Raw genomic sequence first — 24,934 nt, forward strand, 5'->3', positions numbered from 1 at the left:
TTTTTACTTCTGTGCTATTTTCATGACACGTGTATATTAGGTCTACTAGTTACATTTTAGGAAATAAAACACAATGGGTAATAAAATGAAATGAACTGAAATTCATTTATTTGTTATATGTAGACAATTAAATAACTCTTAAATGACAAGTCAATACACATAACACGATACACATAGTACTTGATCTCTATTTACAAAATATTTGTTATACATATTATTATTATTAAGTTCAGTTAATTTTCTGTAGTCTTATAATATAACATTTCCTCTATTTTAAGTAAATTCTTTTTTTTCAACGAAATACATAATTTATTTTAATCAATATCTAAGTGGACCATCAGTATCATTAAAATTTCGCAATTTAAATTTCAATTCAATTAAAAATCGCCATTTTTCTCTAATAAATCTAAAATCGACTTTATATTTACAATCACTATTTCGCGACTTTTAAGTTTTTGTTTCAATACCTTAACATCTTGTCGTAATTTTGCTTTTCTCGGGGTATTTTTTATTTCTTGCGTTTGAGTACTTGATTGTTCTTGTTTGACCTTTATATAGGACATTTTCCAGAAATTCCAACGTCATATTTACTAGAAGATCCTCCTCGTTCGCTTAACGTCAGGCAAATGATATACATGCTTGCGTGCGACGCTATTCAATACAATAAAAAAAGTTCAAAAAATACCACGTGATGGCTCTTATAATATGAAAAATACATTGCAAAATTATAGTTTTCACGATTGTTTTTTCAAATTTAGTATATGACATAGATTAAGTACAATTTACAAGACAAATGGTATTAAATATTATAATGAGACAAAATATCTCACATTTTAAAAATATATGCTCACACTAGTAAAAATTTATCAATGAATCTGACATATGGAAGGATATTCCACAAACTGGAGAGGATTCTCGCTTAAAACCACTTACATTAAAAGTGTTCACCATGATTACACGGAAACTTTCACGATTTTCGAAAAAAAACAAGCCACAAGCTGTATCAGTGCCATTTTAACTTCGCACTACAAACGTAAATAGACGCCATTTTTCTTTTAATCCATTCATAGCTCTTTTTCGGTGATGCCAACAATTAATCTGGCTTCCCACCAAATTCAACATGAAAACCATCAGAAATCTACGTACCTACCATTAAATTTTCCATTAAACAGAGTTCTTATTAATATAGAACAATAATTTTTTTGTTAATAAGTTTTATTAATATATGATGTTCTATTAAAAATCAATATATATCATATAATCAATACTTCTTATATAATTTATTTTAATAAATTGTCATCATCCGAAACTAATTTCACCATAACTTTGTACGTTTATTTTGAACCAATTTAATTTTTGACGTTGATGGAAATTCTAAATTCTCGCAACATTTTCTAGTTAAGTTTAAGTCACATCGTTTAAATAATATGTATTTAGATATATTATTGTCATAAAATGTTTAAAATCCTGTAAAGTGGATTGATTTTAACCTTTTCGATAATTTTCAACAACGCCCAAGCTACTAAAAAATCCACTAACCACTAAAAGCCATTTTTGATAACTAAGACGGGGGTCCAAATTCCGAGATTTTATGGAAAATCCGCTAAGCTAGCAACACTGCTTTTTGTTTGTAAAATGTGCGAGAGGGACACCACCACTTAATAATCATTCTCTTTTCAGACCGTTTTTCCTTACATCTTTTGCTATTTAAAAATAAACTTTAAGCCATAGACATAAAGTATATTTTTAGTTTTTATGTCAAACGAAGTAAGCACTCCAGTTAGAATAGTAACTCTATGGTTTTAAACTACACCATAGACAAAAAGATAATGGTCAGACCATAGACCTATATAGTAGGGACACGACATATTGTTCTATACGTACAATTGCTTATATAAATAGCACCCATTTTGAAGGCACATACATAAACATATATCTATCTCGTTCTTACTCAGCACTTTAACTCGCAGGAAAACAATATAACAGTATTTCAGTGCGTACATAAAATGAAACATGAATATACGTAAATATCTCCGTCTCCGTCTAATGAGGCCGAAAATCCGCCATGTTTAGCCCGCCAAATGTCATTGTCACGTCAGTTCGGCCGTCTGTTTTGGGTTGTACATTATTTATTGACTTTGATATCGATTTAATATGATTGATTATTTAAAATTTCATAATTTATCATGCTTAAAACATACAAAAATAATAATTAAAACGTATTTTATAGGATCTCAAGAAAGTCAATGCCCTAAAACTATTATCTATATGTATTTAAATTCATTATGGAGCCCTCATCCGAAAAATCCATTTTTCGGTCGGAATCTATTGATCATGACACTAATCATAAATACCACTTTAAAATATGTCATCAAAACATATTTAGACATTCTGTTTAGATATTTCGGGAAAAAGGCTACCGACAAAATCTCTTCGGAACTATTTAAATAAAATAGTTTTATTCCGCAGTGAGTAAAACAATATTGTAAATTTGTTAAATATTTAATAATTAAGTGATTTTAGAGAGGAAGTCACAAGGAATGACGTTTGTAATTAATGAATAAATGTTCTGTAGGTGTTTTTTTTTCACGCGGTCCCTTGATAAGTTTAAAATTTTAATCACTCTCAAGCGAAAGTGATTCAAATGTTGCGGCGCACCTTCCTTGGGGTGCGCTGCGGTAGTATGTTACGGACTTTAGAGTCAGCAAAACAATTAAAATAGATTGTTACAGTCTAAGAAAAACACGTACTCAAAATACGATAACATTTAGCATGCTAGAAATGGGCTGATGGCTTTGAACTACGCCATATCTTTATGTTTTGCGACAAACGACAACTTTATAAAATCAGTGTAGCAACTTTTAAAAATCATCATATCGTTTACTTGGCAAATTCGAAGAACGAACTTGTCTTAGATTTCACCCATCTAAATCATATCATATTTGCACATAACAATATACCTAAATACTTCCCATTAAAGTATAAATTCTACAAATAAATAATACTCAACAATATTTAAAATAAAATAAGCCAAGAACGTTTATCGATAAAACCTGATAACATTGAAATCTTTTGTACAGCACTAAAGCCGCCATGTTTTGTGGCCAGATGACGTCACAGTGGCACGAAATTTTGGTTGACGTTTCATTTCCATAGGTTTCCTACTTCATTGGGTCAGACTGTCAAATTTAGGATGATAATTTTGATAGATTTAGTAAAGGATGAGGAACATAGGTACCCTGTTTTCCAATTACAGCACAAGAGCGCATTATGCGTCTATATATCGAGCTATCTAATATCGAGCACTCTCAAAAGTAATGCTCTCGCGTGATACTCGCAATCGATACCGACTCGATTGTGCGAAGCGTTGCTGTAGTTGAAACATTCAACGTTGAGCATTATGCCGCATAATGCGCTCTTGTGCTGTATTTGGAAAACAGGGATTGTGTGCGCAGTAATGTATTATTTCTGTGGTAGTAATAGTCATTAACGAACCTTTTGGATCGTCGTCGCTATACGGAACTTGGAATCGATGGTTGCATTGTTTATCTCTGTGGTCTGATTATTGACAACAATACATTTTTTTATTAAATTAATGACATCATTAAGATTAGGAAAACCATCCAACGACGATAATTTCAACTCATCTCAATTTATAATCGATCAATCAGTCTTATTTAACGGTAAATATGTAAGAGCGAATCGAAATCATTAATGTGAGTGAGCTCTTAGGGTGAATTGAAATGAGTAATAATAATTTTAAGTTTTTGATGTGAAACATCTATAGCCGCTCGTAAAACCAATTTCTGGCGTGGCGACGCATGCCGTGGCCACGCTATATGATGATATATATACAGTCTATAATTATGTAGTAGTGTGTACGGTGTGGCGACGCGTCGCCATGCGCAATCGACTGTGCGATTCTCTCCCACTCGATCCGGCGTTAAGCCGTTTCTCTCGCTACACTGAGCTCGGATACCTATAGTGTATACTCCGTAGTGTATACAGTGTTGTTTACTACAGTACACATAACCTGTGTTTTACTTGAAAACAAATTATTGTTTCGTAATATTTTATTTTATCATTATGACATATTTAGTTCCTATCACAATCTGTTCTTTTCTGCATATTACTTTTACAAAATAATGTCGATGTTTCACATCTGCGAGGCGTCCCGTGAAGGCTCACATTTTTTTATTACTAACACAATGGTGTTTAACCTAAATCATCTTCATATTTATTATCATCACTATATTCACTAGTATATATACCTACTAGAATTCTTCCCTAGGTTGATGATACAATTTGTTCGAAAACCCTGTCAAAGTGAACATCTGGCTCCGAGTTTTCTTATATAACTATAAAGTGATTAATACGTTTCACGGCATAACAAGTCAAGTGCATTAAAATTTTAAGAACGCATTTTCCAATGAAATTAGCATTTTTGAGACATAAATGGTAGAGATGGCTTATGTTTGGTTGGAAGGCCTAGAAATAGATAAAAGAGTTAAGTTTAGTTAATTTAATAAACGTAGGTATTAGGTATATCGCCTGGAGGGAGCCAACGCTGAAGTGCAACCATTGCAGTGGCTGCAACGAGGACACGGCGGAGCACCCGCTCACATACTGCCCCGCTTTAGCGCCACATCCTGACCATCCTTATTGCAAAAATAGGACTTGTCGCTTCCGACCGTCGTGACGCTCGGCATGATGCTCGGTCCAACTCCTGCCCTGTGAGGAGGCAGTCTCCTCCCGGTGATGGTCACGGGACGACCTAAGGGTTTGAGGCTGCGCCGCACGATACTGTCACTCTAGCACGCTGTCACCACGAGGATGGGACGACACGTCGGCGACTGCGGCCTGCGGTGCGGTCCGCATTGTCGTCATCGCTGTCGTCGCCGAGCATACTGTGGAAGACAAACCCGGTCGGCGGTGTATCGTGTTCCGACCCGACAGGTTGTTTCTGGCCCAGCAGGGTATCCCGGAACACCAGCGGCATCGCCTCTGCGGCATGGTAGGACCGCCGTACCGTAGAAGCCGGCGCGGCGTCGAGTTAGAGAGTGCAAGGGAATTCGTTTGGTGGGAAGGGCCATAAAACACCCATGTGCCCGCGAACTGCTCACAACACCTGCAGACCGTAAAATCGTATGTAGCGTTCGCGCCACCTAGACGCAGACAGCTCGTATCAGGGCCACTGTCCGACAAAAAGGAGGAGCATATTTCGTTATGCATCATCGTTAATGCTTCGGTTTTTTCTACGTTAACTGGGAAACCGGCGAGAAAGTTTCAAAAAACAATGTTTGTGCGCTGCGTTTTTAAGAATATGCGAAAGTGCAATAGAGTACATAGAGAGAACTTATGTAAGCTAGTAAGTGCGAATTGCAACTTGACAAAAACCAATTTGTAATAGCGGTCTATTATTCTTTTTAGATACATTTAAATTATAAAGAAGGTTTTAAACGGTAGATAAAGCTACTTACTTGTAAATAGAAAATCTGTGTTAGCTCACCACCAGTTGGCAGCGTTCCCAGAAGGCTGGCAGCATTTCCACGCTGGATAGCAAAGCTAATTCTTTGAGCAAAATACGTAGGTACCGGCCTTCTGGTCTCCCGAGGCTTCAAATAGTTTTTTTAAGGTCCTTAAAAAAGCTTTTAGCAGATGAACCCCAGGGGCCCATAGTTTCTACCCCAAAATGGAACAAAAATGAAATCTTTAGAAAGATTTTCATATTTCCGCCGTTTGAGGCCTTCAGCCTTTGAAGCTGCGCTGCCAGCGTTAGAATTAGTCGCAGGAAGATGTGTCGGTGCCATGGTATCTACACAAGTCGTATCCCAAACGAGCGACCGACCCATCTTCCAGGGAATAATCGACATACCGTCTGGTCTCTTACCATTGCCTCGCACCAAACCCTTCGGTTCTAGAATGGCTGGTACGCCGGCGCTGACAAGGGCCCGACGGATGATGTCATTTATGCTGGCGTGGCGGGATATTCTGCCAGCGTTTTTCGCACATGAGAGCCCGTGGTAACCAAAGATCCGCTCCTATTTAGTTTATTTATTAACGATATTCCCCGGTCGCCGCTGACCCAGCTAGCCTTATTTGCTGACGACACAACCGTTTACTACTCAAGTAGAAAAAAGTCCCTAATCGCGAGTAAGCTCCAGAGCGCAGCGCTAACCCTCGGACAATGGTTCAGAAAATGGCGCATAGACATCAACCCAGCGAAAAGCACAGCAATGTTATGCAGGCTTTGGGACCCCGGTAACCGTACTCGTCGAACTCGACAAAGAGGTCGACGTGCAACCTAACCCATGCATCAGCCTACTGAGTTTCGCGCCGGATCTTCTCAGTGGGTCGCGATTCCGATCCGGTAGTAGATTCATTCGCGAAGCAATTGCTACTGAGTTGTTAGGTCTCCTTTGGAGGCGCTCGGGTAGTTGTTAGCAAATCCCACCCCTCCTGGCTGAGCCTTTGCTCACCCACATGTCTTGGTGAAACTGGAAAGGCCTCCGGGCTACCAGTAATCTTTCAATCATAAAAAAAAGGTAACCAAAGCGGTCGACAATGTTGCCACACTGGCAGTGATGCTGAACACAGCAAGGTGCCCCCAGGCGAAGACATAATAGATATAATAATTACTAGACCAAATTTAAATGTAACCTAGTCTAGTTTCACGATTATATCGACTTCGTGATTTTATCATAGTTTAAACACAATATATTCGTATTACCCACCTAAAAATATTTTCAATACGCTTTTTATGTACACTTAAAAAATTAGTGTTAACGAAACTAAATGGCACAAGTACTCACTGACACACGAGGTCATGATGAGAGCTGTGTCATGTACTAGTATAATAAGAGCAATATTTAAAATTTTATTCATTGAAAGGTTGGCTATGTGTACTTAAAACATGCATTGTTAATTCACAATGGACTTTAATGTTTTATTAAATTGTCTTGAGGGTGTAAAAAGTACATATTATAATAGTTCTTTATGAAACATTACAGTCGTGTCAAGATACTGTTGGCATGATGATATCTCAATACATTTTAATCTTTTTTACTCTTTTGTACCCAACATTCGCCAAAAAAGAAAACATCCAAAAATTACAACGAATTCAAGCCGAGAACGAAATATATGATTTTAATAAAATAAATTTTCGGGATCATTTCCCTTCTACTACCGGCAGAACAGCCATCACCGATGCGGTTGTCGAGAAATTTGTGGAAACTCTCATGGCTAGCGAAAAGTATTTAAAAATGATAGAAACCATAGAGCGAAAGCTGAATCATTTGGATACTACTATAAATGAAAGAATGAAGGGTATTAATAAATCTCTTTCTGAGATTTTAAAAGCTACAAAAACGACATCTGTACATTTCATAGAAGACTCACTTAAAAATCTAAAATTCGATTTGGAAAAGTTAAAGAAAACTATGCGTCAACGACTTGAAGATAACACAGTGATGCGCGGTAAGATTTATGTACATACATTTTAAATATACTAAATAAGTATTTAGATATATTTATTTCTACTATACATAAATATCAATACTCTTCTTAATCATTCATTTCATTTCGAGTTTGACATTTAATAGCGCTTGGGATCTGATCTCTCGTTCCACCGTTTTCGGTTTGGTTCAACTATGAAAGGATCTCGCAAAATACACTATACGAAAATGAATTCGTTCAAAATAATAGGAAATTATCTTTTCTACAGTACGAGTTGGGACTGTGGTATAGATGGAGATGGAGATGTTGACATTTAACGTTAATAGGTCATATAAGTGGATTTTCTACAATAATTACGAGCGAATAAGCAGAAAAGGTTGAAAATAATATATAGATATTTTATAGTTAAGTTATAGATTATTAATTACTAGCGACTCGCCCTCGCTTCTCTTCGGGGATTATTGATTTTATTGAATTTTCTTTTATACAAATCTGATCCTGAAAATGATGTATTATAGGATATTGTATAGCGGATTATTTGTAGTACCACCATTAGGTTCTACCACGTGGCTCTGAAAATACTTTGTCAACACTACCATTCCCCTATCCTCTATCTGTTGCCAAGTAATTTCTGGCTGCTTCTGGCAATTTGTAGAGCTACAAATGTACTTTACGCCCTTTCAATTGATACACCATTTCAATTAAAGCCTGACAACTATTTTGCTACAGACAGGTGCTGGTAACAGTTCATTGTTTTTCAATATACTTACTTATCTTGAAAATTGGCATTGTCTTGAATAGCTTTTGTAGCTCCAAATGACGTCATTTAAAATCAATTATTGTATTGCTGCATGAGTCAAAAATGTTTAGAATCTGGTCCATTTCCAATGAATGTCCATTTCCAAACCAATGAATGTAGTGGCTCCGGTGGCGGTGCCAATTGCGTCAATATGACTTGAACGCTCGCATAACGCTATCCAGGAGCTTCTATCATTTTTATATTCAAATGTCTTGCAATATTGGCACACAACGTTTATTGGTCCAATAGCAACGATTTTCCGTGAACTGTGAAATTCTGAATTCATAATTTCCCACACAATTTTCTTATTTTTTTCTTTCATAAGAACCTTCTCGTGGCAGTAAAAAACACAACAAAAAAAGAATTAGCGCAATCGATCCAGCCGTTCGCGCGTGATGTTGTGAATCTTTTATGAATTTTTTAAACGATAGATTTTTACATTTCAGTATTCATTTTTTTATTTTACTGCCCTTTGTTTTTCTGGGTCGGGGCCGGTTTTTTTGCAATTTCGCCGCGTTAGGAGGCGCGCTGGGTATGTGGGACTGAAAAGTTCGCAGATGTTGGGGGCGGATCGCGGGCTCAAAATTGTTATTTATGACTCTACCCACGACGATAACTCCCAAAAGACTCTCCTACATTTTCGTTCAAACGTCCGATCCCCCCCAAGGTCAAAATTCTGTCGTGGTAAGGAGTTACCGCGATTAACACTGCAACCAGACGCGCGGCTTACCTCAAGGCTGTCCGGCTGACGGAACGGCGAAACGAAAGCTCTGGAACATTATTTACATCCGTACTGCTTGTCATGCCACTCAGGCAGTGCCGCTGGTGTCCCGGGAAACCTCGTTGGGTCAGAATCAGCCTATCCGGTCCAGACGCGATACACCAACCGCTCTTGTCAGCATTTTTTTTGCCTACCTAAACTGAGGCTCTTGACTTCTTGAGAGACCATATCAGCGTCGCCGGGCGAGTAGGTGAGCTCACGGGGCTCAAACCTGACGTTGTTGCTAAGACGAAACCTAGCAAGAGCCGTGCCTCGCAGAATATAACATCGGATCGGAAACTCAGTGGTCTGTGTCTGTGGGTTAACCAAAAGAGCCAAATACACGGTAGAAATTTATTGAGATCCATTTTTTTTAACATTTACGGCCTTGTGTGACAAAAAGGTTTACCTACTCGTCTCTTACAAGGCAAGATAATGAGTAACATAATATTTTGTATCTGAAATAAGAATTTATTGGAAAAGTCATAGCCGAGGAATCAAAGAGCCGCATGCGCCTCATGAGCTGCGAGTTTCCGATCACTGATCTAGAAGATTCAACAGCCCAAGAGAGATAAAACTCGAGAACAATCTGAGCAGCCATTTTCTATTTTGGATCTTGTCCTGTTTTGGATCGTTTTCCTTTTGGATCGAACGGCATTAGGAATCAGTGATCTCTCTCTCTCTCTCTCTCTCTCTCTTCCTAGCTATTCATCCCAAGTAGTGATGAAGTCAGTTTTCTTCATTTTTCTCCTCCAATTTAACTTTGTCTTACACGTCAGTAACAGTGGACCTTCGTTCATCCAGTGAATCGTTCCTTCTTGTCCTTCAACATTACATCTCACCACCTTGTCTTGGGGCTTCCCCTGTACCTTTGACCGGGGATGTCGAACTTCAAATTTCCGAAATAGTCGGGTCGCCTTATTATTATTGTTAGGAAGCAATAATTATAATAGTCGATAGGACTGCGGCTGACTCGTTCAAATTTCACAAGGGCGTGCGGCAGGGCTGCATCCTGTTCAATATTTACGGCGAATACATCGTCACGAAAACATGCGATGGTTGGGATGGTGGCATTACCGTCGGAGGTTGTAAAATCTCCAACTTACGCTACGCTGACGACACCACTCTCTTGGCAGCCAGCGAAATCGAGATGGGCAGGTTTTTGGACAGGATGGAGCGCATTAGCAAAGACCTCGGACTCGCGATAAACAGATCTAAAACAAAGGTCATGATCGTTGATCGCAGAGGCAGACAGAGCTCAGTGGTACACTTAATTTAGAAGTAACGGACAACTTTGTTTACCTGGTCTCCAACATCAGCAACAATGGCTCTTGTGAATTCGCAGACGGATTGGGATGGCAAAAGGTGCCATGTCTCAGCTGGTCAAAATATGAAAGGACAAAAATATATCTATCAACACCAAGAGCAACCTAGTCCGCACACTAGTGTTTTCAATATTCATATACGGAGTAGAGACATGGACTATAAAGAAAGCTGACCGCAATGGGATTGATGCCTTCGAAATGTGGTGCTGGAGGAGGATGTTGGGTATTCCCTAGACCAAACGCCGCACCTACGTATCCATCCTAGCTCAGCTCAAGATCCGGACTAGATTCTCCACCATTTGCCTGCGAAGAATTCTTGAATACTTTGGCCATATTGCAAGGAAAGACAATAACAACTTGGAGAAATTGGTGGTCACTGGAAAGGTCGAGGGCAAGCGACCTAGAGGCAGGAACCCGACCCATTGGACGGACCAGATTTGTGCAGCCCTTGATACCACAATGCACAATGCTCTGCACTCAGCTGCAGATAGGAACAGATGGCGGTGCATTATAAAAAACAAACTGTTTCAAGGCCATGACCAGGACCCTCAGTAATGAGGAAACAGACGCAAGGAGGAGAGGATTGAATTGAAAGGCTTATTTGGGATTCTGTTACCTAGATAACTTTTTAAGGAACATTCTAGTCTTTTTTTATCTTCAAAATGTGCATATGTTCGGGATTACTTTTTTTGATTAGATGAGTGAATGAGCTTACGGCCCACCTGCTGTTAAAGTGAATACCAAAGCCGATAGACATTAATCATTTAAATACCATACCATAAATTTCAGTTTTTACAGTACAACGGGCATCCTTTAAACCGAATCGCATTACTGCTTCACGGTAGAAATGGTAGAAATAGGCTGAGTGGTGGTGGTACCTAGTCGTACGGACCCACGTACTATCACCAGTAAAATTTCACTAAGCTTTGTTTTAAATTTAGGTCATTACCAGTACACGGTACACCCACCCACGTATCAAATTAAAATTTTGATGGCATTTTCTTGGGCAGATTTTTTATAAGATAATGCACAAATTTTCATTTCTTTATGTTCTACGTATATAAAAAGTCAATTGTACTTGATTTGGCTTTAAGTTTTTGGTAAATAAAATAATAACACAAACGCTTACGATTTTTTAAATTTCAAATTCAATGCATCCGATTTTCGTTCACAGTTATTCTTATGACTTTTACATTATTAACTTATATCATGAATTTTCTTAACATTGTCATAGTAGAAAACTCTCTGACCTTTACGATACACAGACGGGCTAATTTAAATGTGATTGGAGGCTATTCAATAATTGTTTATAAATATTATTAAAGTTGATTTATAAAACTGTCCATTGTTTATTGAACCGCGAGAAATATCTGTGCGAATCACCCACGAAGACCGATTCACGACAGAAGTATGCCACCGATGTTTTTGTTTAGTTATTTTTCAGTTTTGTAAACTTATACGACTGAGATATCGTGACCAAATCCAGAGACAGTTGTCGTGCAATCAACTTGTGTAAAACACCTTCTTGTATATTATAATATCTGTACAAAAATGAACCGTTCTCTTATACTGCTTTATATTGTTCTTTTAACTCTAACCTGTGCTCATCTGGAGGTGAACAGAGATAAGAGAGGAAGACGAAAAAACAATCACGAGGATAAAACATTGTGGAAAGAAGAATACGAAAAAGAATTAACAGACGCCATGCTCTCGTCACGTAGACGTGATAATGTGACGCGAGTTCCACAATCTCCAGGAATAGGTGATAACGAAGCCGTCATTGAGAAGCTTATGGAAACGATCACATCGAGCGAAAAGTATTTTAAAAAAGTTGAAAGCATAGATTTTAGACTTAATAGACTTGATATAGAAATTCACGAAAAAACGAACAGTATCGCTAAACAGTTGGGCGAAATTATGAAAGCCGTCAACTCCGACGCCTACGGGGATAAGTTTGAAACTATTTTGGAAACGATAAAATCGGACGTGAGTCAAATAAAATACAGTCTTCAGATGACTCCGCGGTCGAACAACGCTGGTAAAATGTTACAAAGTAACAATTTAAATCTATTGCTAAATTAATTATCATTTGAACGGTCTCGAGCCAGCATTATCTGTTGTCTTATGGGTATTTGAAACTATAAATATATATGTATACGAGGTACTATCTAGTAATTCCAAACTGAATATTAAAAAAGTATCTACGAAGATACTTTTGTCGGGTATACCTAGAACCCGAACGATGTGGCGCATTAGTCAGGGTCGTCATCGCTACATAGACATAGAATTACTTTGTTTTAATATGCAGTTTTGGGCAATGTTTTACAGACAAAATTCACGACTTTTTTATAGTTTCAGGTACTGAGTACCAAACAGATCCGTCCTTAGATACAAAATTATCCGTTTTGGAAAGTAACACGAAAAGCATATTGTCTGGCGTTGAATCAATATTGACGGTAATTTCGGAGGTGAAGAATCGTCAGTATACTAAGCCATTGGCCAGGTAAGTTGATGTCATCGAGACTCGATTATATTAACTTTCCCACCATTAAAATAAGAACGAATGTCTCTTTTTTTGGTAGAAATAGGAGAAATAGGCTTGTGGCAGCTAGACGTGTGAGCTAACAATATGCCAGTTACTGTTGTTACTTCATACATATTTAACCAACGATATTTCTTCTTCACCCTGAAAGCCGTTCCTAAATATAGGTTAAGTACCCGTATCCCCAGTAAAATTGAGTGATTTTCATTTCATTTACGACTTAGCAATAAGCTTTAGCAATAATATGCAATTTGTGAACGTTTCGTTGTTGTTTACAAGAAACATTTTTCAATTACGCAAATAAATACATTTAGTACTGTTCACAGATCTGATATGGTACATCCTAGTTCACGAGAGGCAATATCAATTATAAGCGAATTCAGGAAAAGTCTGCGTGAACATAAAACAAGGAAGTGTGATTGTAGGTTAGTGAAATTTATTATATCGGGTTTGTAGCCTAACAAAAATAATAGTACATATGTAAACTTCGTTATGTGATAAATTAATTAGGTGATTGGTACCACGATCCATTTTGAACCATTCGAACAAATTACTAAACTATAGAAAAGTAAAATTAAATCTATCTGATCAAGTTCTTTCTTATTTATGTTTGTTTACACATACACACGAAGCATCAGAGTCTCAGAGATTGATCGATTTTTATTAAAAATCCTCACACGCAGGTCTGAACGAGTGGATCGATCAGAAAGGTATCCAACAGATTGCTTCGAGATACAAATGCAAGGATTTAATGTTTCCGGAATTTATAAAATAAAACCGGATGATATGGACTCATTTTATGTACTTTGTGACCTTTCGACTGCTGGCGGAGGTTGGACAGTAAGTATGGTCAAGGTTGAAACTGCTCTTTTTCTTATGTATTAGGAGGGTACATACAAGTTAGAGACACCGTTCGGATAGCCCACCAACCGAACGGCCCAGTGTTCGTGGCGCCAACTAGGGCTGGTTGCGGTGTCTCACAAGAGTTAGATTGGTCGGGAGAAATGTGGAACTTGATGCTTTGAGATGAACAGCATATTCAAATTGGAGTTTCAACAGGCTCCGGTACCCGCGATATTTCGAAATTAAAACTTCTTTAACACTTCTTCTTTTTATTAATCATTCGAATTTTAAAAAGAGACATATCTAATGAAAAACATATTTCAGCTCTGCGAGAAAATGAGATATAATAATTTAAGAAGTAGCACTTCTATCGCGTGTGAATTGTATATTTATTTTTATTCGGTTCTTCTTACACCTTTTTTTGCGAACAACGTCGCTTCTTCACCTTTAACGGTGTGCAAGAGTAAAACCGGGTGAAGGTTGGACTAAGGCGACGATATATTGTAGAAGGAAGCGCCGCTTTTTTTTCCCTACCTAAGCTGATAGCCTTGAGAGGCTATTTCAGCGTAACCATTACTAGTAGGTGAGCTCACGGGGCTCAAACCGAAGTGGTGCTAACACTGACCCTAGCAAGAGCAGTGCTTCGCAGAATCTACCACCGGATCGGAAACGCGACCCACTGAGAAGATCCGGCGAGAAACTCAGTGGGCTGAAGCGCCGCAGTGCGCGCGGTAGCTGTGAGGTGATGCCAATAAACAATATGTGCCCTTGACCCTTAATCATATAAATTCATCAACGTATTCACTACCAAGATTTTAATCAGTCAACACCATTTTAGGTGTTCCAAAATCGTTTCGATGGATCACAAGATTTCTACAAAGGATGGTCAGATTATGTGAACGGTTTCGGTAACTTAGCCGGGGAATTTTGGCTTGGACTAGAAAAGGTCAGTTTTCTGACGAACCAAAAACTGTATGAACTACGAATAGAATTAGAAGCTCAAAACGGACCAGAAGTGTTTGCAAGTTATTCTGTTTTTACTGTGGGACCTGAAGAGGAAGGCTACCGGATTAGCACACTTGGAACATACTATGGAACAGCAGGTATAGATATCAATGTGGGCCTTGAAGCCTCAATGCGTGAATTCTGACATATGAATTTTTCTTTCTGCTAAAGTTCGAACAAAAACATCTTCAATGACCAAACAGAGTATTAATTGGCTGGTCTTGTTTTCTTCTATTTTTTAACCTTTGTCACTATATTTTTATAGTAAAATAGTGCATTCTATGTAGCGATGCACCGATGTTCGAATCCCGCAGGCGGGTACCAATTTTTCTAATGAAATACGTACTCAAAAAATGTTCACGATTGACTTTCACGGTGAAGGAATAACATTGTGTAATTAAAATCAAACCCGCAAAATTATAATTTGCGTAATTACTGGTGGTAGGACCACTTGTGAGTCCGCGCGGATAGCTACCACCGCCCTGCCTATTTCTGCCGTGAAGCAGTAATGCGTTTCGGGTTGAAGGGTGGGGCAGCCGTTGTAACTATACTGAGACTTTAGAACTTGTATCTCCAGGTGGGTGGCGCGTCTACGTTGTGGATGTCTATGGGCTCCAGTAACCACTTAACACCAGGTGGGCTGTGAGCTCGTCCACCCATCTAAGCAATAAAAAAAAACACTATCTTGGCGGGAAATATTCCTAATGTATTGTCACAAATTATAATATTAAGTAATAGGTTACCGTTTTCTCCTTGTAATACCTACCTTAATAAAATATTATTATAAATAAACGCCATTACAGGAGATTCACTGTCATATCACGCTGGTCAAAAGTTTTCTACCTTTGATGTGGACAACGACGAATGGAAAGATGGCTCTTGCGCTCAGGAGCACGGCGGAGCTTGGTGGTACAAAGAATGCGACAAGAGGTACGAAACTACGAATGCAACTGAATTCTTTAGGGTTCAGCCTACCAGTCCTTGAGTGGCTGGAATAGCCCCTTAGGCTATCATCGATTATGTATGGAAAAGAAATACAAAACGTTAACACAAAAAAATAGTGATAGTTAACATTATGGTTGTTAATTAAAAATATTTCAATTATACAGCACGTATCACATATTATATTATCTGTAAATGCATACTAATACTATTATTTAATAGTATTATTGTATTGTATTTCTAAAAATATATAATTCCCACGAGAAACTACATTAACACTTTTAGTTGAGAATGCGGGTGAAGCTTCGGGTAAAAGCTAATTTATTTATAAGTAATAATTTCTGCACAGCAATTTGAATGGAAAATATTCGACTACAACTGAAGAAAACAAAGGACAATCCATCTATTGGATATCCTTTAAGGTTCCGAATTATCCCCTGTCAAAGACGAAGATGATGATCAGGCCGCTGCCAGCGAAAAGACCGACCGACTTTATTGACAATAGTAGGGTAATATAATACATACTCCTATTGTTAATCGAATAAGTGTAAACTGTTTAACCTTTCATTTTCAATTTGCGCATTAAAATATTATACAATGTTGTAGAATTTTCTTAAGACTCAGCGTCCCCAACGTAAAATTTTCCGTGTTGTTTGTACTGCAAACATTTGCGCAGGTACAACATAAGAATGAGTACAGTAGATATTATATTAATCAGTGTTTTCATGCAGTTTGCTATTTGACAAGAAGTCTGTTTACATATTGAAGAATGAACAAAATTGTTTTTACAGAAAATTTCAGATGGTTCCAAAAAGAAACCTCTTCCCGAGAAACAATCTCGGGTCAAAGATATGAAGACTAAATATGACGTGAAGCACAATCATCCCATGTATCGTTACGACGAACACACGCACAGTGACGCGTTCTTCCCTAATTACGCCTGAAATCACGCGCCAAAAGCAACAAGTCCATAGACAACAACTATAATTACATAAAACTGACATTTTTAGATCTAAAGATCAAAATCTAAACTATATAGTTGTTGTTGTCCTTAAATATGTTTCTGACGATAGTGAATAGCTAATATTAATTGTGAAGCAAGCTAATGAAGGCATGTATAATAGCCGGCAAACTTCTTGAACATTTGTCGACGTAGTGGGGGTAAGTTTGCGCATGGTACACTCACGTGCAAAAACATTATTTACTCTGCGTCATAATGCAATTAAATTATTAAAATCAACATATGTATTTATTTATATATTTGTGAGAACATCAACAAAAAATATAGGTTAATAATTGTAATAATTTAATCTTGGGGTAAAATAGATATTCCTTCTATTAAGTCAAAACTAGAGCTGTTGCCAGGTCTTGGTTCAGTTGAAGCGAAGCTGGTATTTGTAATTTTTTTTTTCGTTATCATAATCTTGACCATCATCATCACTGTTTTTATCACCCGAGTTGCTATCATCGTGATGAGTCGACATAGGGATCATCGGTGTAGTTTACAACTCGGTCGGTTCGGTCTACTTTTTTGTCTATAATTAATTATTTTTTGAAGATATTCGATTCGTAGTAATCGAATGTAACTTTTTTCAATTACCAGCTTCCGATTATTTTCTGTTTTTTTTCCATCTGAAGCCTAGCTCTTTCATAATTCGTCGTAAACTTCATACCGAGCCATTAAAATTTATATCTTCTTTAAATTTTTCGAAGCCTTTCTACGGTACGGAGTTTCGCTGCTTGTTATGTAGTTATTATGATTACATCTTATTATTACAGATTGAACGAAACTATCCATTCCGGTAAATTTCTTCTTCCCTGATCTTTTCTTACCCGGAGTCCGAAACACGGCGAGCAAGCCAGAGCCTTTAGCTTCGTTAATAGTGCACCTAACAGTACTCACGGATGTTTTTGTTGCTTCCGAAGTCTGTTTTAATTTTTCCATATCATTCTTCCCCTGTTTTATAATGAAGCAATATACGTCGTACACAATTTTTCTACCCTTTCTTTTGAATACTACACCAGTTTGTCGCGGCATAGTGTATTTTTTTATAAAACATCAACAAACACTCAACAAATAGCAATGGCAACAAAGTCAACAAACAATTATAACAAATAACGATTAATAACGATAGACTTTTCACTGTACGCAAGCGTACTTTTGGGAGCAAGCGGAACGAGGGCGCGGTGCGGGACGAAAGGTTCGACTGATCTACCAATAACGCGCTCGATACGATTTCCCCTGTCGTCGCGCCTCACCCTCACCACCAAAGTGATCTAAAATTCGGTTCTGCGCAGTCAAGGTCATTTGCTCAAGAAGTTTGCCGGTTACTATACATAATTTGAATTATATGTCAAAGTATATAATTGTAAAAAAAGCCTAATAAATGTTTAATTGGGAAATAGTTAGTTATAAAAATGACAGCATTACAAAAAAATTCAATGCATTGTATTTGGGTAATAATTAATTTTATATTAAAATTATTACATACATATTTTGCACATTTATTTATACGGGATGACTAGAAATAATTTTGAAGCCGCACAAAGGTTATAAATAAATCTATGTAGGTGACACTTGATAAGATCACACTAAAAATCATGGTCATGAAAAACACCGAAATGTAAACTGATATGGTTTTTAATATGAATTGAAATATATCGGCGTTTTAATTCCGAGATTAGCAAGTAATTGTGATATTTATGGATAGAGTTAAGGAGAACAGTCTAATTTGGGAGACAAGTTGAAAAAGTACCCCGTATTGTCAGCATCAAATTATAACTCAAAAGCCATCAAAATAGGGCTAGTGTAGCAAGCAGTATTATATAAATGTAGCAGTTCTAAAAGGAGGGAAGTGTGCTGTATCGAAAAATTATAACAACTTCTGTCGCTATCTTTTAAATTACACCATTTGCTGTGGAGCTGCCATTTTAATTGATCACTTTTCGATTGACACTGTCATTACTGAGTGTGTTACTGAGTTATTAACTGTACACTCCACATTGATATAGATAGATAGATTTGATGTTTTTTTAGAAAGGGCTAATAAAGACCCCATAATTTGTCATGAATTGAATCTGCTGTCACAAGAGATAGCGGGGGAGGCAGCCAGTCGTCCTCACATAATTTAGCTGTAGGCTCATGAAAATATATGAACTTACAAGTTATTTATAACTACTATACGAATGTTTTAGTTCGATCTAGTATTTTATTCTAGTTTCGGCTATGGGAATAATTTCGATAGTTAGTAAATGTCGCGTATATTAATCATTTCAAAAAAGGCATCTAAAAAAATGCGCAAGATATCTGAAGAATACTGATTTCTGATTCTGTTAACATTTAGCATACGCGTTTTCAGACTTACTTTTCGGAAACACTCTACACATTGTACTACATAGTCAAATAATCTATTCAGATGTTAGTATAATTCATATTTGATAGTATTTCGTGAATATATATATCATCTATTGTAAACGAAGGTTCTGTTGAAAGTTTAAATGAAATAAAACAACAAAACAAATCAGTCTCCATTATTTTTATTTTGCTAATTTAATGATTGAATAGTGTATGCTTCTGTACCGATTTGAGCAAAGTGTGACAAATTTCGTTATATTCCTATTTCGTAATATACGACCACACAAGCTACGAACACAACACATTAACATGCAAAAACGCACGGTTTCAATATAATAATCACAGTGTGGTCGCATTAAAAACATGATCTCATGGCAGTGCTCAAGCTCAACCTATTTATTAAAGTCTATTGTCAACTGATACACACCTACACGTACTTATTAATTAAACAAACCTAACATCTACAAGTGGAAAGTATCGTAAGTATATAAATATGTTCCACAATGTGACCATTGAATACGTTAAAAAAACCTTCCTTGGAAACGTACCTATACTAAACGAATATTATACCTGTAAATATTCGCTTAACTTATGATCATAGTGAAAATTATGTTACAAAACATCTCCGAGACATACCTAATTACTAAAATATTTAATTGTTTGTAATCATCTATAGAATGATATAGTATATACCTGTTTTTGGTGATTTAGGTAATTAAGATAGTGTAACATATTATTTTATACATTGAACAACAATTTTAAGATACAATAACTACTTATTTTTAATTTTTAATATTTACATTTAAATCGTGTATAATGAACGTGATAAAAGTACCACTAAAAATTACAATATCGATCGTTTCGTATTCTGCAACCTTCAGTACAGATCTAAAGAAATTAAATTTTAGATGCAACTAATTAGAAGCCTAGGACAATTAGATATCTTAGTGGATTACATGATTAACTTACACAACGTCGATTATAATATATTCTAGTAAGTAATTATACATAGCCCAAGGAATATTTAAAAAGTACTGCTTGAAATTATGCTATCGCAGTTAGTAATGTTGTGGTTATTTACAACATAAAAAAAAGAAAAGAAAAAATGTACGTTACAAATGTAGTTTTAAAATGAAATTATATACGAATTTAACTAATTAGCACCGAACATTTACAAGTTTTAATATTAAATATCGAATAGTGTTGAATGTGATCCGAATTCAAATAATCGATTTGAGTTAAATTAATAATGATAGGCATTTAAAATAGACAAAGTGTGTTGATTTTATTTACTTTTAACATAATTAAAATTTAAAAGTAAATGTGTCATAATTTTGATACTTTCCATCGGTAACAGCAGTGTCTTCACAATCGATTAGACTGGTTGTTCTAAATCAAAACGAAATCAAATTGCAGGTACACATTCAACACGAATGGCGCATAAATTGTAATAAAACATATACGCAACTCGGGCCAATTGATAAACTGACCGAAAATGGCGGCAGTCGGGTTTTTTCTCTCTTTCTTCCGGAAACTCTCTTCACTCAGACTAAAAGGGTACAATCAATCAGTGAACGTATTATACAAGCCACCATTTTCAATGAATTTTTCTATTGGCACGATATATTTACAAGTAAAATACAATGTTTAAATTAAATAATATAAAACTAATGAATGTACAACGAATGTACAGTTGCTGTTAATTCTAGAAATGATTTAAACATGTAGTCGTCATCACGACTTTGAGGCGAACTATTAATTTTAGGGTGTTGTAAAGAATTTCAATAATCCAGTCTTAAAATATATTGCAACGTTTATATTTTATTATTGCATACGTGAGCAAATATTGTTAAACTATATTATTAATTATATTTATATTATTTTAGAGGACTTTAACAAAAAGACGTGGTTGAGTATTCTTCTACACTTATACCGGATTTCACCAAATATAAATGAACTTAAGAAAAAAATTATAATTCTTTTTATTTCGTTTTAAGTTTCGTCATGAATAACTGGAATATGTCGCAAATACGGTTGCGATAACGTCACTTATGCAAATTGTTTAATTTTCCAGGAGAAACGTTGGAAAATTCAATTATTATATAATTCTTATATTATTATAGTTTTGCTAGGCTATAGAAATAAAATGAACTACAAACTTCATCAGTAAAAGCAAACATCTCTCTCGTCTCACTAATAACTATTAAAAAATGTATTTTCTCATACTCAGTTCAGTGTTAATAAAAATTGCATAAGTGACTTTATAGTACCGTATGTGCGAAGTAGTCTTGTATTCTGAGAACATGAGTCTTAATTATCGTCAAATAATAAAGTGATTTTGGTATGCGAAGTATTCAAAGAGGTTTTAGTATTTTTTATCTGTCGTAGTTACATTACATACGTCATTTGCATGTTGATTTGTTTCGCTCCATTATCAAAGTTTTCATTCAAACATAAATAATCACCATGAATTTCCTAAGATGAATAATGCAAACACTTCGACACGGTGATAGATTTTTTTCTTATAATACAGTCTTAGAACGATTTACGAAACAAAAATCAAACAGCTGTTGCGTTAACATGACGCCATTTTATTTTAATTTTTTTAATATATTATTTTCCCGCCAGTGTTTATTCTACAGTCCTTTATTTCTCATTTGTCAGTCAATGAAACGAGGACGCCGTCTAATTTTCAACACGAATTACCCCAGAGTAACGTTCATTGGTGAAATCCAGTTTTATTGACTGGAAAATTATTATAGAGTTTAAATAATGGTAGAAGATAGATAAGCTTTTGAAAAAGACATCTTACAAGAACGGCGTTACACAGGTACTACTATTTTTCTACTACCAAAATGTGTGATCTTATCATTTCCGTATAAAAATTAAAACGAATTTAGTTTTTAAGCTATCAGGATCAGTTTTTCGTGTATTTTACACAGTCACTCTGATTAATCAATTCATTCATATTCTCGCACAATCTGTCACATTAACAATGACTTTTATGTATGTAATTTCGATTAAAAAAAAATTTACTATTATGTGACAAACGAATCATATATTGGCCGAGTGTTTAATTGTGATTAGTATAAATGCAACAGGAATTCAATATTATTTAAAAAAAAATTATGTTCATTTTAATAAAATTCTCGTGGCCCAACATGACCACACATGCCTAGAGACTAGGAGCGTAGGTACCTTAAGTATTCAGCATTTGTGAAAGTCATAATTGTACGTATCGCGAATGGTTCTCACGAGGGCTTACGTTTGGAAACCTGTTAACACTGTTTCAGTATAATTTAGGTTGAACCTTTATTTATACGTTGGTAGTAAATGGGCGATAGTTATATTTATATACTTAATTAGTTAAACAGCAGTGTCGTCTGAAGGGAAAGGTAAAAAAAGGAATTTTTCCTGATCACTTCTTGTCGTGCGATGGAGTCAAATCGACTTTAATCTTAAATGCGAATGTGGAAAATGAAATCATCATCGCCTTAATAATATTGATCATCATGATCATTGATAAGAATCAAAGCAAGTCAACTAAACAAAAAGTTTTAATTATATAATTTCGTATGTACATCTTTTTAAATTAGAACTCATTTAATAATGGATCTAAAAATTATTTGTATGTTTATTGGTATGCCAATCCAAAGACGATAAAAAAAGGTTTTACACGAAGCAGTTTCAAAGCGATATTTGCATGAGCAGATTCAATTTTGTGTCTCTAATTTGGAGACTTCCGAGACGACGTCCACTGAACCGAGTTGTTTGCATATCATTATATGCGATTCGATTTTAGATTTACTAAATACGAAAAAAAAAAATTTACAGATAAAAATGATCTTCGAAACAAGTCAGTTACAGTGGAGGTTATCATAACTTTTATAATATTGTGGAAATTAAAAAAATACATACAAACGATGAAAAGCAATTTCATTGCCTGCAATGATATAGAACTAAAATTACATTTCCATGTAAGTGAAGTGCTTGGCACCGGTTCCCATTGGCAAAATGAAAAATGACAAACAATATTTGCATAATACAGTACGGAATCCTATTACGTCAAACACCAGTACTGATAGTAAATTTTAGCGCATCGTAGGATGAAAATTTATGTAAAAAACTTCCCTTAAAATTTCAGCACCACTGAGTAAATTATTTATATTACATAAATGCAACTCAGCAATTAACTAAAAATGTTCATAAATGTTGTTTACCTATATTAACTAATCTACTACGAATTAAGACGCAACCAGGAACACAACAGCGTCCCTATCCAACGTATAGGACTATTTAAATAAACGAATGAGATAGATAGATAGTAAGAGAGAGACAAGTTGTTTATATAATACATGCAAGTTATATTGCAGCTTATACCTAAGTAGGCGGATCATACGACATTGTCCCCATATTAAACATGCCCATTATTCCAAATAAATAACCAACACATTAATGTAAGAATGACGAATACCTCACATAAACAAGTACAGTTTACGTAGACTTAAAATAAATGAACATCAAGTAAATCGAAAATAAAAAAAAAAAACTTATCTACTTAATTGTTTTTCATGAAAATTTACTATTGATTTTTCGTTTATTTTCAATAAATAATTGGATATTTTAACAAGCATTTAAGAACGGGTTGTATGTAGTGACGATGTGATATTATACAAAATGATGATTTTGTTGAACAGAGTTAACAAAGCAGTGTACGGTAATGGTATGCAATAATAGGGCAGTTGACTGACGTCGTATTCATTGGAGCAATAAGGGTAATTTTAGAGTGAACAACGAAGTACTATGAAATGTTTTTGTAGGGACACGCGAAGGTTGTCCCTTTCGCGCAGAGTTAGTGTTTACACAAGCGAACTTATAGCGTCACGATTAGCTAGTGCAGTAGTAGCAATTTTCACGCATCTGGACTTATTACAATTTAGAATTGAAGTAGCTTAATCCAAATTTTGTTTTTTTTTTTTTGTAAACCCCAAAAATGTAATGGAAGAATTATTATTTTTCAGTTTTTATTTTAATACTTTAAGCCTTAAAGCACATGCATAGTACCTTAAATTTTAAGGTAATTGATTGAAAATTTATTTAAAATGATGGAAAGTGTACTTTGCTTTTTTTTCTAATTAAATTTTAATTTTATAAACTGATAGAATACATTTTTATAAGTCCCTTAAAGTATCTAACTCATTTTTTAAAATTTTTTAGTTAACCCACTTCAATTCTAAGGTTAATTTAAATATAAACTTTCGACGACCGTCTATCTGCTTTTATGTTCCGTTTAGCTTATCCGTGAGAAAATAAAAATTATCAGTCAACTTGCCTATTGTGATTCGAATTTTCTTTACTAACGGGACGAAGCGTATAAACATTTTAATTTAAATATGAGAAATATGCTCACCATTCTTGAAGACCTCTTAAAATAAGTAGACACGTATTGTATTGAAATCAACACATATTTATAGCTGATTAAATGTTGCCAGATCAACATTCTAGTTCGCTTTCGGAATTATTTAAATAGCATTTAAGCAAAATTAATATACTATTTTATAATAGCATATTAGTACGAACTGAGAAATCATAATATTATTGTGGTATTGTATTTTTAGCTCGATTTTCTGTAACACAGCCCACGTCTACTGTATGATTTTAAATAACAACGATAATAAAAAATATTTTTTAAAGTACTACGCCATCAGAACGCTATTAGATTAAGAATAATAATAATAATAATATTAATAATATAAAACGATGAACACTTTAGATTCTCGGAGGCTTCATTAGTTGTTCCGGTATCGTGGCCGTACTGAAAATAATATAAAGTTTAATGAATAATGTTCCCAGTGAATTGATAGGATTAACACTATCTAAGGTGATATCTAGGGACACACTCTACGGC

At 35.5% G+C, this 24,934-nt stretch overlaps 2 protein-coding genes across 9 annotated transcripts in view; one reads left to right on the forward strand and one right to left on the reverse strand.

Annotated features, from left to right (window-relative positions):
- Window positions 1-11,629: 11,629 nt before the first annotated feature.
- LOC101746998 (fibrinogen C domain-containing protein 1) lies at window positions 11,630-20,057 on the forward strand. Its single transcript, XM_021350478.3, has 8 exons — window positions 11,630-12,377; window positions 12,692-12,842; window positions 13,208-13,306; window positions 13,565-13,721; window positions 14,563-14,827; window positions 15,533-15,659; window positions 16,021-16,180; window positions 16,463-20,057. Exons 1-8 carry the CDS (start codon window positions 11,891-11,893, stop codon window positions 16,613-16,615), a joined length of 1,599 nt encoding a protein of 532 aa, XP_021206153.2. The 5' UTR covers window positions 11,630-11,890; the 3' UTR covers window positions 16,616-20,057.
- Window positions 19,193-24,934, reverse strand: part of PH (polyhomeotic) — a 60,096-nt gene continuing 54,354 nt past the window's right edge. For all 8 annotated transcript variants that reach the window (XM_062669831.1, XM_062669893.1, XM_062669928.1 and 5 more), the window contains one exon: window positions 19,193-24,841. The gene's annotated coding sequence lies outside the window, so the exon portion shown is untranslated. The remainder of the gene's footprint in view (window positions 24,842-24,934) is intronic.

The sequence above is a fragment of the Bombyx mori genome, chromosome 1 (assembly GCF_030269925.1).
Source record: "Bombyx mori chromosome 1, ASM3026992v2".
In the NCBI taxonomy this organism is placed as follows: domain Eukaryota; kingdom Metazoa; phylum Arthropoda; class Insecta; order Lepidoptera; family Bombycidae; genus Bombyx; species Bombyx mori.

Coding starts and splice junctions, on each gene's coding strand:
- LOC101746998 (XM_021350478.3), top strand. CDS start 11,891: ATGAACCGTTCTCTTATACTGCTTTATATTGTTCTTTTAACTCTAACC. Junction 12,843..13,207: donor TATACTAAGCCATTGGCCAG/GTAAGTTGATGT, acceptor TACTGTTCACAG/ATCTGATATGGTACATCCTA. Junction 13,307..13,564: donor ACAAGGAAGTGTGATTGTAG/GTTAGTGAAATT, acceptor CCTCACACGCAG/GTCTGAACGAGTGGATCGAT.